At 33.4% G+C, this 18,665-nt stretch overlaps 1 protein-coding gene across 1 annotated transcript in view; it reads left to right on the top strand.

Moving 5' to 3' along the window:
• The window catches only part of LOC101793866 (formin), a 150,277-nt gene that overhangs the window by 62,002 nt on the left and 69,610 nt on the right, over nucleotides 1–18,665 (top strand). The window contains exons 6-9 of the mRNA XM_072038908.1: nucleotides 2,715–2,802; nucleotides 12,587–12,648; nucleotides 13,442–13,530; nucleotides 18,192–18,321. Coding sequence (XP_071895009.1) covers nucleotides 2,715–2,802; nucleotides 12,587–12,648; nucleotides 13,442–13,530; nucleotides 18,192–18,321 — 369 coding nt within the window. The remainder of the gene's footprint in view (nucleotides 1–2,714; nucleotides 2,803–12,586; nucleotides 12,649–13,441; nucleotides 13,531–18,191; nucleotides 18,322–18,665) is intronic.

Consider the following 18,665-nt stretch of genomic DNA (forward strand, 5'->3'; position numbering starts at 1 on the left):
ACTAAATAGTTCAATGCAGTCTTTACAAACTTTTATTTCCCTTACGGTTTTTATGAACTAGAAAATTTTTTGTATCTCCTTTCCGTTCAGAATTCATACACACATTTAATTCTCTGTCAGTGATTTCCCCAAAATAAGCATTATTTGGGAGAAAAATGAGTATCTTGGAAAACATGTTCTCTGTTTTAGCCCTGATCTTATATTTTTGTTGTAAAATCTTTCAAGTTGCACATTGGTTTTAAAACCTGTAACAAAAGCCCTAAGTAATTCTTCCGTATTACTACTGTGTTTTAGAATAGTTTTATGACCAATTTGAGCTATTCTGTTGTCTTATTGTCCCATTTTTGCTCTATAATGAATAAAATATTAGCCTTCAATTATAGATTTCACTTCACTGAAACTATTTCAGGTAATCTGAGTCTAGTTTGATGTCTGGTAATTGTGACCATGTGTACATTTGTCTAAAATGCATGTTAACATACAGTTGGTCAGGCATTTTAAAACATGAATCTCTGTTCTAGCTTTTAAAATCATACAAGCTATTCTTTAAATGTATTTTTCTAGCCTTTTAAGGTGAAAGCCTTACTTAGGAATGGAAGCTAGTTTGATCATATTTAGAGGATGTTTTAGCATGTAAAAATAGTAGAATATTTTGAAATGTTGTATTATCTATAACAACTATAGTCTGGAAAGGTTTTGCCTCAAACTAGGCATGTCTAATGGGGTTTATGACAACCTATGAATTTGCCCCTGAACAAGGTCAACCTTAAGGTCAGAGAATGCTATACAAATTGCATATTACTCAAGCCTGTAATTATCCCTGTAAGAAGTTAATGTGCTGGGGAGTTCAGCAAATTCATGTAGAGCTTCAGAAATGACCATACTGAACTGAGCAGTTTGCTCTGAAAAAAACACTGATAACCGGATGTGATGCCTAGGGAGTATTAACTTCTGGTAAGTTTTAGCCAAATCATCTTGTCTGGTTGTGTACTCAGGAGGTTAAGAGCCTTAATTCTTTATTGTTTGAAGAAAATATTTTAAATAAAGTTTAAATAGTATTCCTTTCCTAAGTCAAGGTACTATACTTATACCTGTAAATTTCCTACCACATAGGTACTATACCTGTAAATTGAAAAAACTCTCAGGATAGATTTTATTCCCAGTTTTGGCAGAAAATAGCAACATCTAGTTTAACATAAATTTATTTAATTTTGAGTATGTATGACAGGGACATAAAGTCAGATCTTTATTGTCATATATTTGCTGATCTTGTTGAAGGTGGCATGTACTTGTACTTGTTCATGTATTGTCCAATTTTAGCACTCTACAAGTAGTAGTAACTAACTGCAGTTTTTCAGGTGAAAATGTCACTATTGCTTCTCTTTTGCCTGTATTTTTCAACTACAACTCCACTTTTATATAGGTGAATTACTGTGTAGTTGCACAATTAAATATTCCTAAACACAAGCAAGAAATATTTTTATAAGTTGGTATAAGTTTATCATTTAAATATCTGTAATGTGAGCATCTATAAGAATATTCCAGGGAAAACAACAGCTTATAGTTTTGAATATTATTAAATATACAAATATTAATATAATTCAAATATTAAAATTATATTTAGATGCATAAATTTAGAAAAAAAAGCTTAGTTTTAATTTTACATGTGATTTATTGTTGTTTATAATATTTGTTCAGCACTATAATTTAAGCCAACTACTTAGATCTTAACATTTTTTTTTTTGTATTTTGAAAAACTTTGCATCTGTGTTGCATTCTGTGATGTGCTGCTGTCGTATATCCCCTTATGATGTAAATCAAAATTGCAAATACAAACAGTCCAGACATTGTGGGAAGTTTGGTTCTGAATACAAGTTTCACATATTGAATCTCTCTCTTCTAACGTCTGAACTACATTCTAAAATCCTGGTAGTTTACCTTATGTTACTTTATTTATGGATTGATAAACATAAGTTCAGTTAATTTAAATTGACAGGTTAATCAGCATAACTTCTTCAAGGTTTCCCTCTCTATTTCTGTCTCTTCCCTGCACCAGACATGTGAAAAATTACAATTTAAAAATTGGTGTATTATACTAACAAGAGTCTGTTACCCAAAATATGAACAAAATCCTCAAATCCATTTGCAGTATCAAAGGCGGGGAAGAAGCAGAATCAGGCAAAAGTGAAAGGAATCATTTTAATAACCTCTGCTGTTCCAGAGAGTGTTAGAAGTACACAAGAAATTTCTCCAATTGGTCAAGAAGTGAACCTCTGTCAAAAAGAGTTACATGTGTTCACACTGAAAGATCAACTCTCAGACAAACTAAGGAATTTATGTTGTACTCAGAGTATCTCACGGAGTTTTGCCCTGATCAGCTTAAGGGGAAGACATAAAAATTATGTAACAGAATAAAGATTTGGTGTGTTTTTCGTTTTACCTCTTAATAGCATCCTGCAAATAAGAGCTGATGGTGTTTACCAGTGGTCAGAATTCAAGCTTATGTTTATCAGCCATTCAGCCATTCATCTTTATCAGCCATTAAGATGCAGAGCATCAGTATAAAGACCCTACTACTTCCTTTATTTAATAAAAATGTTTGTAGAAACATTGAGTTCAACTCACAGATTAGTTTCTGTCATTTATTTGAATGAAGACTTTGCAGAATGTTCATTTGATCTCATGTTGATCTCATTATTGAATTATCTTTCTAGATTATCAAATTGTTGGATGGAAAACGATCTCAAACTGTAGGAATTTTAATATCCAGTTTACACCTGGAGATGAAGGATATTCAACAAGGTAAATGTTTCAGAACTATTTACACGATGATTTTCTCATAGGACCACTTAGAGAATTTCTTACAGCATTTGCTTTAAGTATGATTCTCTTTATGATATCTTAAGAATTATTCTTCCAGTATATTCCAGTATATGTAAAAGCTTCATCTAAATAATCAGAAACAAATTTTGGTACAACTCCTGTACCTTTTCAGCTCACCAATCACTTTTGAGAAAACAGTGTTTTCTCAAAATGTTTTCATATTCCTTTTCCTCCCCTGTGGTTCCTTCCTTTTGCCAAAGCAAGTTCCACACTGACAAAAATTAATCAGAGGTCTCGTATGTAAGTCTTTAGGGTTTCAAACATGCAGTTGTTATTTGTTGAATATTTAAATTCTTCTTTGCTAACAGCATGAAATGCACATCCAAAACTGATGCAGCTACCATGTAACAAGAAGATGATTACTGGATGGCATTTTTCAAAGCATGGGGCTACTCAGTGTATAAATTCCATTACTGGTAGAAATTATCTGAGTTTGCCAATGCAACTGTAGAGAAATAAAGATTTTTCAGAACCCTGGGGTAATTCAGATTCTGCTTATGTTCTGGATTTAAAAAGATATTGTTTAAGGATATTGTTTATTTCTTTTTCACATTAAAAAAAGGAAAATATTCACCATTTAAAACAACTGCTGGAAGAATTCAAGTTGATGTCTCCTTTTTGCTATTGTTTTCCCTCCATCACATGAAAATGTTGGGTAGGGTGTTGAGATGCTGCTGGCATTGATTATTATTAATTTCAGAAGAGCCTTTGAGCATCTAACACTTTAAAAGCACAAGGGTTTACAGATGGCTCTTGGGGTGGAGAGAAAGAAGAAGGAACAACTTTGTGCCTGCCAGTATTGTGTGAAAGGTATCAGAATGAGATGGGAAAAAAAACTGTTATTATTGAAGATGTGAATAATTTACTGGCAGGAATTATAACAGCATAGGATAGGATAGCAGCTGTAATATAAAAAATGAGTAGTATTATTAAGTTTCTGCAGAGGTACTTTTTATTTTCTATGCTGTGATGTTCTACTAAAATAAGGCATATATGACTGCAGCATATCTATTTCTATCTCAGTTGTTTGCTGTACTTCTACACCCTTTGAAACCCTTTGACCAGTTTATCCCAAATTTGAGAGAGAAGTGTTCAAAGTATTTGAATGTGTGTACACTAGTATTTTAGTTTGAATTAGCAGTGTACTGTTGAAGCAAATCTACCAGTTTTCCCCTTAGCTGTGTGCAGTCTGAGTGCACAAATATTCTTTGGAATTAAATTAAACTGGACTTTCTGTTCAGGGAGCACACCAGCAGTCTTCACCTATAGCAGTCTTTAAAGTCCACAGTATCAGATGAGCTAGTTTAAAGTAAAACTCCCTGAAATATGTATAGCATGAATACTGCATCCCCAGTACCATCTGCAGGTCTACAGGACTACACTGCTTGCAGTTTGTGGACAGTGTTAATGTAGTCCTACAAGTTTAATGAAAATTAGTGTTAGTAGAAGAGGGACGCCAAAGCAAGTGTCCTGTCACTGAGGCAAGTTTGTAACTCATCGCCTGCTCTGTTCTGAGAGGTAGCAAATGACTGGCCTGTCACCACATGTGTTGCTCAAGGCAGCAATAGGATATGCTGTCACTTGCTTTTGGAAGCAGCTAGGTGATACAAGCGGAATTTGGGAATACTGTGTTTTGTTGGTTTTTTTTTAGCGGAACTTTTTTTTTTTTAAATAAATTTCAAAACAGTATGAGTGATTCTAATCAAGATCTGTGTGTATATTCTATTTGGGAAAAAAAAAAAAAAAAAAAAGAAAACCCAAGAAAAATAAATAGTTCACCAGACTCGCGGAAAACATCTGTATTATAGAAGGGCCTACTAGAAATGCATACTATAATGAGGACAAAAGTAGTTATGCTTGCATAACTACTTAAAAAAAAATAGTTATGCATACATATAGTGTATTTTTTCCCTATTTTTTGTTTAATTTAAAAATGTGTGGAGTCCTGCCTTTCAGCAGACTTTAAGGGCTGCTGTAGTCAATGACCAGAAAGATCATAATAAGCTAAATAGCTCATGACAACATTTAACCAAAAAAGAGTATGATCATTTCATGCATTTGATGCTGAAGGTCAAAGTCTTTTTTTTATTTTGTTTGTTTGTTTTAGAAAGTAGAGTTACAAAGAGTTACTTCTGAGAAAAATAAAAATTAAACACTCATTCATTTTTTCAAGCCACTTTCCATTGCATAATTCAGTATTTGAAAGATGAGGAAGAGAAAAGTTAACTGTCTTTGTCAGCTTGCAACAGAGAATGAATAAACTTGTAGGAAAAGAAAATTGAAATGAAAAATAGGGCATATAATTTTATTTCAAGTTGTTCTGACTGTATTTCTTGAAAAGTCATAAACAAATGAATTTACTGTCCATGCATTGTTACTCTATCTTAAATGTCAGTTGTAGGTATAGAAAAACTATCCCCAAATTACTTCTGTGAAGAATTGTCATATGCATAGAGAGGTATGCAAAAAAGTAGACAATTGTAGAGAAAACAACAATAATCCCCCCCAAAATTACACACTTCTCTAAGATACTGTGAGATTTCTACATCTGTAGGATTACCCTCTCAAGCTAAAGTAAATAGCTTCACAACATATTCTTTAGATAACTCAGCAGTGCAAAACAAATAAACGACCATATCTGGCACCCAGATGTTTCAGCTTGCATTTGATAATGAGCCAGCTGCCACACTTTAGGAAGGGAATCTCCTGCACATGTTCGTTTGAGAGAGTTCATCCTTTAACAGATACATTTAAATTCTTCCTGCATCTGGGCACAGTCTAGGGAGATGGCAGGGTAAAAATAAACATTTTGTGTAGTATTGACACTTATATGACGAATACGGAAAGTTTATATTGTCATTCTGCACCTGTCCTGATGCTCAGCTTTTTGGAAGGTGGGAGAGATCCTAAGTGCTGTAATATTCTGAGAACAGTAACAAATGCTACTGGTGAATTTAGTACTGAAGAGGGTAATACAGTTTCTAGTTAGACCACTATTAATAATATTAATTTCCTGAGCAGAAGTGGACAGAATATGTCTGTCTCAGTATGCTATATAGAACCTGTATATATACTTAAAAATCAAATAGAGGTAAATTGTGCATAGGTTTGAGATTATTTTCAAGTCATTTTCACTGTTATTTTTTGTTCGTTTGTTTGTTTGTTTTTGTTTTTTTTTTTTAATTAACATTTACACAGGAAGGGATGAGGAATAGTGGAAATCAGCTGTGAGATAAGGAACATGCTGTTAACACTGCAGAATTAAAGAAGTAAATTCTTTTTCATGAGTGTGCTTCCGTCTTTCTTCTGTCATTGTTCAGCTGAAACATTACAGCTTGAGACAAACTTGTGGCTCAAGACTACTTGTGTGGTTTTGTTGTTAAAATATTACAACTCATCCATAGTGAGGAGATTCAGTTCTGTAACTAATGGGAAATGCTGGTTATAAGTATATGCAAAGACCCTCTGTGGGCACTGGTCCCAACAGCTTACTGGCCATCATTCCAGTCACTCAGGCAGTTTCCTTTAGAGAGCTAGCCATAGCAGTGGACTAGAAAGCGAATAATAATAATATTGTTTGTAGTTTAGGTCATCTGGACTGGCTTCCCATGAGGTACTGAGATCTTTGAGAGTAAACATACAAAATTTTGGGAAAGCTCAGATGAAGAATAGTTTTAGTTACAGAAGGTAAGATGTAGATAAAATATAGATGCCTGTGTCCAAAAGAGTGATTCTCCCAAGTCGTTGCCTACTGCCATAGTGCCTGCATTTTGCCACTTAAAATTGTGAGGCACAAGAAGTTCTGCTTTGGTATGTTGCTGGAAATAACTCCTTGTCTAATACCTCCTATTTCTATCAGGATGACTAGATGTGAGAACTAGGTCTTCTCACATACTGGAATATTTTCTTTGGGACCAGATCTATGAGATGTGGTAGATCACACCAGATGCACACTTTATAGCTTATTGCACTCTGTGGCAATGAAGTACCGCATTACTCCATGCAGAACAGCTGCAGACTGTGCTAACACAGTTACCCAGGCAAGTGTTCAACACAGGATAGTGCTGTAATGCTGTCAGAACTTAGCTTGTATGGCAAAGGAGAGAGCTGAATGGTGATCCTTGGCATTAAGACTATTTCTAATGCTAATTATATATATATTACATATATATTATTTCCTAGACTTTGGGTGATTAAATGTAATGTGTAATACTCCATTTATTAAATCTGAACAGTACTGGCCAACCTGTAATAGCATGTATGGGGACCTAGTATGTTCATTGTGCATTTGAAGCATTCTTTTGTTTACCAAAAATGCAAGCTATGTATGCAGAGGCACATTAAGCTTTGAAGATAATAAAGAACTTAGATCATACTTAGATGGGATGAATTAAAATTGATTTTGTTACAAAACATGGGTCGTGCCATCTGCTTTTGTAGATTCACCTTCATGTGGAAAAGATTTATTAGGGGACTAGTATCACAGTAATGATATTCTGATGATGGACAATGCAAATGGCTATCATGCCAATCTACATTTAAAAAATTGCTTTGTATTGTGGGAGGAGACAATCTGACTTTCTAGAAAGAACACTTATAATACTATTGTGCAATGGCAGCCAACCAATTAGAAAAGTGTTTGATTGGTCTTCTCCAACTTGATTTGTGATTTACCCTCCATTGTCAACATATTGGAGCAAATAATTGGAAGAATGTGAACAGCAGCTTAACTCACCCACACTGATGACCAGTTCAATAACCATTCAAATTATATATCATGTTTCTAATCATTCTGTCATTTCTGTGTGGTCTTCCTCTAATGAGAGGCTATACGAGTTATATAAATAGGCTGCATAGAGAACAGTATCATTTTTAACTAGGCACTTGTCTTAACACCCAAGAACCTATGTCTTAATAATAATGGAAGGTATTCCAAAGCAACTCTAATCTGCAAACCTTAGTGGGCTCAGAATTTCTAAATCCCAGCTTGTGTTTCAACCATATCATGTGGCACAAATAATTTCACAATTCTATTCTGTATTGTATTTTAGTAATACTTTTGGATAAAGTGTTTTGGAATATTTCTTACTTTCACTATATGAAAAGAGTGTTAAGGATTTTCAACTAAAATATTTTGAGGAATGGAAGCAGAGGTAAAAGTTACAACTGTTGTTCTGAAATTGTTTGACTTTTCCATCTATACAGAATATTATGCATATGCATTCTGTGCATTCTGCATACTACAGATGAAGTACAGAGATAGCTGTATACCCATCTCAGAAGCTGGAAAGCAATTTCCTTAAGAGTTACTTTCTTTGTTCTGTAAAATTCACAACATATGTTTTTGTACGTCTGCCTTGGGCATCCAGTCTAGTGTTGGTTGCCAGAGTCTTTTGTTCATGTCTTCTTGCAGCAGATGATCTTTCCTAGTCTTCTAAACCTACATTGTGCATATGTTGCTTCTTAGTATTGTATATCTTAAAGTTTTTGTATTGTGTGATTGCTAAACACTGGAGAAAACCCTTAAATAAGTTCAAATCATCAGATCAATTTTTCAGAAGTTAACCAGAGCAATTTGGGTACTTTAGGTGGTTTTGTCAAGTAGGGATTTGTATTTAACAATCACAGTGTCTTCCCAGTTGACTACATCAGTCACAGTTTCATTTGCATTTCATGGTGATGAGCTTCATGTTCTCATGATACTCGTGGTTCTCCTTACTCAGAAGAATATAACACATAAAAGAAATCAAGTACTTTCAGGCCAAATGAATGCAACTTTTGCAAGCTCTTTTTATTTAAATAAAATATTTCTGTTTTATCATGAAGGAGCAGTTAAGATAATTTCTTCATATTTCATAGTTTAATTGTCACATTAAGTGGCGTGATACTGTTGCATATATGTAAGCTCTGTCGTCAGGACTTAAATCCTGATTTAACCAAAATGTGGTTAGTAGGAGTGAGGCTGTATATCAGAGTCAGCCTTAAGACTTTTGGTATTTAGGCAAGTTAAGAAGAAAGAACTGTCTTTTTCATATTTAACCTTTAAGCTCTACAGTTCTATGTAGACTGCAGACAGTATACTTTAAATTCTCGGCTTCTCTTTGGTTTACATTTTTAAAGCGATAAAATAGAGCATGTGAAAAATCTGTGCCAGTAGGGAATCTGTTTTTTACAGTTAGATTCATTTTTAAAAAGAGTCTGTTAAAAACCTTTGGTAAAAGTTTATATTTGAAGCATTACTCTTAGCATGTGAAATGTAGTTGGCAAGTATTTTTATGTGCCTGTTAGTTTGAATGCATGATGCTGATCTGTTTTTTGTCCTAGTTGACGGTTATTATATCCTAATGGGTGCAACCCTGCACTAATGATCCTTGTGTATATAAATTCTTCTTGTTGTGAGCAGACACCATAGGCCACATAAAAATGTTTGCCTCAATTTCCCTGCAAAAAAGGATCTCAGAAACCAGACTTGGCCAAGTAACAGATTTTTTAAAGGTAGAGGAACCCAATAAAATTACCAGCTTTTCACAGCATGAGTCTACTTCCTTTCAACATTGTGAGGTGTAGGTGAAATATTCTAACTGAACTGACAGTGTAAGGAAGACAGCTAACTAGAAAGCAAGATAAAAGTAAAACCCACCAATGATGATTGATATTGTAATAGCTATTAATTGTTTTGGAGCCTCTTTTGTAGATTTATGACACTTCACCTATATTACTTACACTTATGTGAGTCTTGATATAATGAAATTCAATGCATTAAAGAATTGTGGCTAAATTCACTGTATCTGGAATAGCATTTTGAAAAACATCAAAGCTCTTATTAATTTTATTAATGTTAAAATACATAAGAATAAAGCTTTCCTTTGTTTGTAACAAAACAAATTGAAAAGGTTTAGTTCCTTGCAGCTCTAAGGAAAAAGTAAAGTAATTAGTTTCTTTGATCTAGAGAAATTTTTTTTTCAGCTGCCCCGACTCAAGTTAATTTACACAACAACATACTGTGAACTTATTGCACATGCTGTATTTTAGGAAGAATATGAAGAATACTGAGACACCTGTGAATTTGGGGATTTCTTCCAGCTTTTAAAATCAATGTTTCTTTTTTTTTTTTTTTTAATTAAAAAAAAAAAGGAGAAAGAAGAAAAATAAATGGCCAATTTTTGTAATTCTATATGTTTTCATTTTTGTCTTCTGCTCCAAATGTGCATGGCATTAAGTTTGATCAGTTTGAATGAAAAAATATAGAAGGAAAAACAAAAAGTTATAAAGTACATAAAACGAATCAAAGGAATCTGCTGTCAATTTTGGCAGTACTTCTGGTTTTTTGAAAGTGTGTCTCTACATATGCTAACATCCTAAGATGTCATTCTGTTGTTGAATTGAGAAATGTGGCTAGATTTTAACTGCGCCCTGTCTGCGTGGACATTACCAATAACAGCAGGACAGGTTGTATATCAAGTAGGCCAGAAAATATTTTCTTCGTACTTCCATTGAAACAGACAGTTGCCCCAAAAGATAAAATAATTCATATTAATGTCTCTTAACACTGATTATTATTAATTCTGTTTAAAATTTGTTAACAGCTCATATTGTGTTTTATTAATCTCAAACATTTTGGCATAGGGAATATTTATCATGTTACTTGAAACCAATGCTTTTTTTCTTAGGGCTGTTGTTAAGTACAGAAAAGTTTTTAACTACCGAGCATTCGGCATTAAAAAAACACCTTGTGATTTTGGCACCATCTTTGTCACAGTTATATGTACAAACATTGATATTCTTGTTAATGTGTTCTTTTTTCAAAATCCTTGCTCTCATTCTAATAGTTCTATTCTTTAAAAGATCAACTATTTGTTATGTGATTTGCATTTCTAGTAAGAGTTAAAATTACTTCCTATAAGTTGTTTTTCTAAACAACTATGGACTAATTTTTTTTCTTCATAAGCAGATTTCAGACTATTCCAAAATAGGGTGGAAGTGAAAGCACAAGGGAAAATTTTTGAACTAAATATGCATATGTAAAAATCATTATGTTAAACATATTAGACTATGAAAACAATTTTCCAGTAGCTTTTCTAATCACTAAGGGTTTTTTGAAATTTCACTGGATAATGCAAAATATAACGCAGTTCATGAAACAGTCTTGCTAGAGTCAACAGATGGTCTCATAGATTCAATTCCTAAGGATTTTTCTTTAAAAACAGAATTTTGTCTAGCTCGATAGGTGGGGTTTTATATTTGGTTACACTCTTGGGAGTTTTTGAATATTTGAAATAAGACAAAATAGCTGTAGACATTGTTTTTTGTTTGTTTTTTTTTCACTGATATTGTCTTCTTCAATATAGTTCTTTACTTCTAAGCCAGGTGTAATGTCAACAGATTGAATCATAATTGACAAGCAAAATTTTAAAGCATTCTAAATGTCATTGGACCTTTTAATAAAATTAATTACCCTGCCACAGAGAAAATTTACTAGCCTGCTGGTTAATATCACAATGTAAAATCGTGGGGAAGGTGGAAGAGCAGGCGAAAGCTTATTACTTTTAAATAATTATTTAAAGATGTGTTACTTGCCTCTTTCAAGCTTGGATCGCAAATACAGCAAAAGCTTTTAAAATCTTGTAAATTCACTAGTAGTCAAGTTTCCTTTGAATGAATATAATCCAATTGAAATTAAAAGTTATCAAGTACTAGTAACAGGGTGATTCACTGGTTATGTGGGAAACTGGTAGAGGCCTTAATCTTGATTCTTTTAGGATTAGTGTTCCCAATAACACTTAAACATAAGTCAGTAGTTGGGAAATTGAGCCCGATCCCATTAGTAATCTTGATAAAATAGTGTTCTAGAAAAATTAAACATCCAAGTTATTCATCTGCCATTGTGCATCTCTTAGCTTGCTGGACTTACAGAGCATTAGAAAGAGAGATGAACCAATACACTGCCTAAATTTTAATGGGATTTTCAAGTGTTGGAAACACATAATACTGTATAATCCAAATGTAGTAACATTTGGAACTAAGCTAGGAAACATTTTGAGACTTCATTTTTGGTAACAAGCAATAATTAATCATTGAAAAATATACTTTTGGTGTCTGTGTGAGATTTAGAAGTCTTTATCTGGAAATTTTCTTGTGGGTAGTTTTCTAGTGGATAAAGCTAACTCAATTGCAAACTTCTTTGTGAAGATACCTTAAAAATCTTTAACAACTTTATTTTTTTGCAAGTTTGTCTACCAGCTTCCCAAGACTGGTAGCTCCAAGACAAACTGATCTCAGTTTTGTATCTCCCTGAACTCCCATGCACACAGGGATACTTTAAATGCCCTAACTCTCAATTTCTTCCTATTCAGCCTTCTAAGCTATTGCGAAATCTGTGCTATTCATTGTCTGGTATACCGTGTTCTCATGTTCTTCAGGCTGGCAGCTACACAGAAAGTTGACCACCTGGCAGGTCATATCATTGACTGCTGAATATACTGGAGAGTAGAACTCCATTCTCCTGAGATAGAGTTTATAAGTTCTTGCATGATTGCTGCCATATATTCAGAAAAATAAGATGTTGAAAATAGAAAATACTAATTGGATGTAAATACATTTTTTAATGTATTAAGGGCAGATCTCTTCCATATGTTTCCCAAGAAACAGAATTGAACTCACGGTTTGTTTTCTAACAACTAATTTGTGACTGTATCCTATACAGCTATTCTGTGTGTTGATGACTCTGTAGTAGACCTGGAAACACTGGAAGCGCTTTATGAGAATGTAAGTAAGTTGGGATACATCTGTGCTTAATCACCATAGCATTCAGAATTTCATATGTTCAATAAGTAAAGTTTTATTTTATCTTGTCATTTAAAACTAGAGACATTATGTAGAAAAAATATTTAAGGAATTTAACAATAATAAAATAGGTGACATCAAAAGATACCATTGAGATGCGTATTTCTCTGACTGGCTTAAAAGTCAGAAGTTTAAAACATCGACATGCCTTTGGAATCAGGCTAAAATGATGTAACAGTAAGTGATGTAACAATTAACAGAAGAAGAAACATCTAGCAATGTTCTCTTCTGAACTGCCTGAAAAATACTTGTCTTATTAAAGGCATGTTGTGTGCTAACATGCTGAATTTTCCTCATCCAAGATATAAGTGGATAAAGCAGTGAACTCAGGCTAGTGCGTTGCCATCCTTACCTAAGTTGCTTTGCAGACAGCATTCTTTAATTTAGACTGTGTGATGCTGAAGTTTCATACAAAAATATGTTTATAGTTGGCTGTAGAAATATCAGAGCTACCTCTATGATCTAAATGCTTTGAAGCATCCTATACCAATATTTGCAGTGCCATGCCCTACAAGGATGCCTTGCTTTATGAACATCGTAGTAAATGGAACTGCAATGCAGTGAAGGAAATTGTCATGCTAGATCAGTGCTAGGTCACTCTTGGATAATCTAAATATGTCCATCTAAGTATATAATTATTTGAAGACAACAGGTAAAGCAATATTTTTTATTAAAAATATATACATATATGTTATTAATTACTTTATTCACTCAGAGAGCACAAAAAGATGAACTGGAGAAAATCAAGCAATATTATCAGACTTCAAAAGAGGAAGAACTGAAGCTTCTGGACAAACCAGAACAGTAAGAGTTTTTTTCTTAATATTTTATCAATTATGTAGTGTAGTCCTTTGGTGTGATATGTTAAAAAGAATCTTTATACATAGTATTTGCTAGATAATATTTTTTTTTCCTGCATTTCAAGGCATGGTGTTAAAGTTGTGTTTATCTCGCTTTTGAGATAAACACATGGTCTATTGAGATAAATACTTGGTCTACTTGGAGCACCAGAACTGATTAAATATGTGGCCTTAAATCAATAAAAAATTATGTTCCTATTCTTACATTTGTAGAAGGCTTATCCTTCCCTTAGAGCTCTCAAGGCTCTTTAAAATTAAAAGCCTGGTCCCATAAAGCAGGGCCAGACTGATTTTGCTTGTTAATACTTTGGAAGAGCTACAAAAACAGACGGTTTTGGGGAGTCTGAGGCACAATGTACACTGAAGTCATGCTGTTTGGAGCCTACTAGGCTGATTCCACAGTTTGTCTCCTGTGACCGTTGTGGGCAGAGACAAATATTTGGATGAAACAGTTCCTAGGTGCAGCTCCTGTTGTCGTGATAAACTTCAGACCAATCTGGAAATCATAAAAATCTGTGAACAGTATGGTAAACCTGAATTTTATTTTAGTGTTTGTATTTGATTCCAGATTAGGTTTACTAGTGGTATTTGTCTTCTGCTGCTTTGCCACTTTTCCCTTTGTATTTCCATCCTCTCCTAATCACAATGTGATTTCCTGCCTTGAAGCACCTACCCATTTTGCATCCTTTTCTCTCTCAATTTTTTTATTTTCTGCTGTCTTTGGCATAAGAAAGGGTAGCAAGGGGAAGAATTGAAACAGTAGAGATGGCATATTGTTGTTTGATGTCAGACTTACTACATTTCCAAACCTTTTTCCCATTAGACTGTTGATGGTGAAGAGTGGATTTTTTTTCCTCTTTCTCCTAACACAAAGCAGCTAACTACTCAATGGTGATAGCTACATACAGTTCACTAGAGATAATTCATCTTGGAAAATGAGGCTATCATGCTCTCTTGAGTAAGAGTGGCTTAAGAACGCTTATACTATCGTGTTCAGGTATCCTGTATCCATTATTTTTCATTGCCTTGGCTTGGTGCATAAGAATACATTGTGTGACTAGTTGATGTTTTCCAGAGTTTGAATCTTTGGCAACCTGCAAGTCTGAGTGAAATAAATATAAATGTATTTTGTGTTCTGGAAAACATGAGTCTTGTACAGCTCCAGAGTTATAAAAGGTTGTCTCTTTTTGTAAATTATAGTGGAGAGAGGTTGGTGGAGAGAGGCAGATCTTAAACACAAAGTTTGACTTAGTCTATAATTGTTCCATAATTAAAAGTAAAGAATTGTAAATAAAGTAGTTATACTTGGTCATTCAGAGTGAAATAATAGTGTTAAAAGCAAAAGCTACTCTGTCAATCATTAATCTTTGTTGTCACTGCAAGTCTTCTTTATCCCTTTTTCACTCTGTTAAACTGCATAAGTTAGGAAAGTTAGCTTTTCAAGATGTTGCCTCTTAAGTAATTTCTATTGCTCCTTCAAAACAAAGTCCCTTCTGAAAACTCAGTAGATCAAGTTTTAGCCTGAATGCAGAACTAGAGATTTGTTGGAACTACATATGCTTAATAACGCCATGAAACATTAAAGACAGAAAAGTGCAAAATTGTAGGTATGAGTAAAATAATTTGCCACAGGGCATAAACCTGATGTATTTTCTTTAATAAGGATCAGAAAAAAAGTGCAAATTAAACCTTTTATAAATTGTTGTAAATACCAGTGATAGACATTCATTTATTGACTTGAATTCACTGAAGTCTAATGGAAATCTCTGTCATTTTAAAATGGTTTGGATTCCCATACAAATAGAAAAGTTTGCTGGTATCACTAATGCTCTCCTTCACATGTGATTTTGATTTGTTTTGCTGGCATGTTACACTTGCTATTGTTGGCACAAACTGTAAATATATCTTAGCAACATGACAATATCCCCCAAATTATCCTTCATGATAATAGTTGCTAAGATGCTAATTAATATTAATTAACACAACAAAGATTTATATGCGTAATTGGCCACAACTTGAGTCTTTGCTAGCAGGATACAGATGCTTAAGCTAGTTTCCAATAGGATCCTTCTAGTTTTAATATAATCTCTGTGAAGTCCTCGCTACTGTGAAAGAAATACTAATGAAGGAAATGGTAGCAAAATACGTTACTGAAATGTTCTGTTTTGTATATAGTTTGAATTCAGGAAGTTGTGGACTATTGATAATTGCAAATAAGGCTTTCTGTACAAGCAATGCCATTTGCTTGTCTTCTGCACACAAATAATTTTCACTGACTTCAGGTTAAATCCCACTGGCTTCCTTAGAAGCTTGCAGGATTAGATACACCTTTTTAACCCCCCCAAAAAAATAAATCTAAATTTTATAGTCTTCAAATGTGGATAAATGTGACCCGATAAATAGTTCACTGTCATAGAACCATCCTTCTTTGACTCTCTTTTGGAAGAATGTTGTATTATGCTAACAACATGGTAATATGTCTGATTTTGAAAGTAGTTTCAAGTCCTTTGTTACAAGTTTCTGGTAGGATAAAAGAGTTCTCAAGTAAATGTATTTTTTATTTATAGTTTCTGCAGAAGAGGAGTAAAATGGACCTCACACAGATGAACAGCAAATTCTCTGTGTTTACTTTAGGCCATTAGAAGTGTAGCAATGAGAAACCCATCATAAAGTTATGTCACAGTCATCTCATTGTAACTTTAAGTCAAAATCATACTTTCCTCATTTTAAAATAGCAACACTGACTGAACTTTTCTCTGAAAAGAGCTTCATCCACCTGAATGTGGGTGGTTTATCTTTGATGCCATGACATTCTGTTTGGTAACTGCTAAGATCAATTCTTCTTTGTGACATATTTCAGTTATAAATGTTTGGTCAGGATATTTACATCTAATACTTTGAATTCCAAAATCTGGAGACATTATCTTTTTATGCTAAAGCTCTTTGAATTATCAGCACAATTATGTTGTGTTCTGATGACCAGAAATGTGGATAAAAGTTCTCCATTCAAGGGAAGGCAAGAAAATGTATCATTTGAAATTTTAAATTTAAACTTTTAAAATACATGTATGTATGTCAGAACTTTTGTGAAGCAGTTGGGGTTTTTCTTTCTTTTGTTTCTCTCACACGAAGTGCACACAAAGTATCCTCTTTTTTTTTTTTTTTTTTTTTTTTTCCTGGCAATACCATTCATTCCCAATAGGAAGTATTTTTATTAATACCAGCTTGGCATTTCTTTTTTTCCCACTGCTTAAATCCTAGAGCCAAGCCTGGCCTCCCCAGTCCTGTTCTCACAATAGATTTTCTCATCAGGCAAGAGAGAAAAAGTCAGAAAAAAAAAAAAGATGGTCCAATTAGAATGTTGTATTTCACACCAGCCACAGGTGGATGTTACCAATTTTTTAGACATGTGCTATGTATTCAGCAAAGCATTGCATGCATGAAAAATTTATAAAGGTGGTTTAAAGATACTGGTATTAGTTATAATAATAATTAAAAAAAAAAAGAAATAGTTTGAAGAAATCGGATGAATTGGTTTAAATAATTAAAATAAATTTAATAAGAATTCAATCTAATAATGATTCAGAAAATGTCCCAGAGTTCAATCATGAAAAAAAAATATCTTTAAAGCATCATACTAAAGGGGATCTAAGAATAGCTGTAGACAGGAGATTGGAGGAATTCTACTAAAGTGATACTGGAGCAAAAGACAGTTTGTTTCTAGATTTCAAGAAAACATGTGTAGCACTGGAATCATTGACTCAAAACCCACAAAGCAAATTATGCAAACCCTGTTATTATAAGAAATGTTAAAGTTTCTTGTATTATTTAACCAAACTCTTACATTTTAAATTGAAGAAAAGGAAGTAGTTATTCGTGTCTTGGGATGCTTTCATTTTGTAATACCCAAACTGTTTTTATTTACCAAAGAGTTAAAGTAAAAAAGCTGGAATAGCCTCATGAGAAAAGTGAAAGTGTGAGAAGAGATAAAGAACAATTAGAGAGTTAGTAACTTTGTTTGACAGTGACTGAAGAGAGATATAATCTGCAAATATTTTAGAGCTAAATACGCGGCTAGGTGCATTACTATAAGACATGCTGCTATATAATTGGAAGTGTGGTGCAAATTAGTAAAAGAAAATTGAGGTTGAGCATCAGAAGAAATTTCTTGGCAGACGTTCTGTATTATGAAATAACTTTGTAGGAATATGTTGAGTTCAGTATTGCTGGGCATGTTTTAAATTGAAGCAAAAACACACAAGAGAAAACACTAAATAGCGTTTCTCTAGCTTTTTTTTTTTTTTTTTTTTTCTTAAACCTATGATCTTGGCTTGTAATTCCTCTTTACTACTAGACAGTGGATTAATGTTACAAGAATTAACGTCTTACATCTTTCTTTATATTATCAGGATTTCTCAACACAATGAACACAAAGAACAGTGAGGAGAAAGTATACAATTATAAATTCTGTCAGAATTTTGAATCAAAGTAGGAAATATTGCATTATATATGTATTTCATAACACTACAACTCTGATCCAGTATGTACCTCACGGATGTGAAATGTAGGGATTCATTTAGTATATTTTTTTTTTCCCCCCCCCAGATTTTTATATGAGTTATCTCAGATTCCCAACTTCACAGAACGAGCTCAGTGTATTATCTTCCAGTCAGTTTTCTCTGAAGGGATAACATCAGTTCACCGGAAAGTTGATATCATTACTCGTGTTTCCAAGGTAAGTCCTAATGGGAACTAAATAAAAACATAATGTGTTTTAGATTGCTTATGTGGGTTTGTTTGTTTGATTGTTTTTACCAAAAGTGATGAACCTTAAGCATGGTTATTGGCTTTTCAGGGAAATAAAAATTTATTGATATTTTTAACTGCTTATAAGAACATGAGCAGGTGGTAAGAGGGAAGATGAGTTGTGTGTGATGCTGTATGTTCTACTTAGGAAAAATTATTTTTACTTGAACATCAGATTTTGGTTACTTTACACATTAAGTGGAAAAATAGATAAAGTCTATAAAATAGAAATTAAATATCAAACTAACATAGTCCATGGCCGTGCAAAGTTAC

This window comes from Anas platyrhynchos, chromosome 5 (assembly GCF_047663525.1).
Source record: "Anas platyrhynchos isolate ZD024472 breed Pekin duck chromosome 5, IASCAAS_PekinDuck_T2T, whole genome shotgun sequence".
NCBI lineage: Eukaryota > Metazoa > Chordata > Aves > Anseriformes > Anatidae > Anas > Anas platyrhynchos.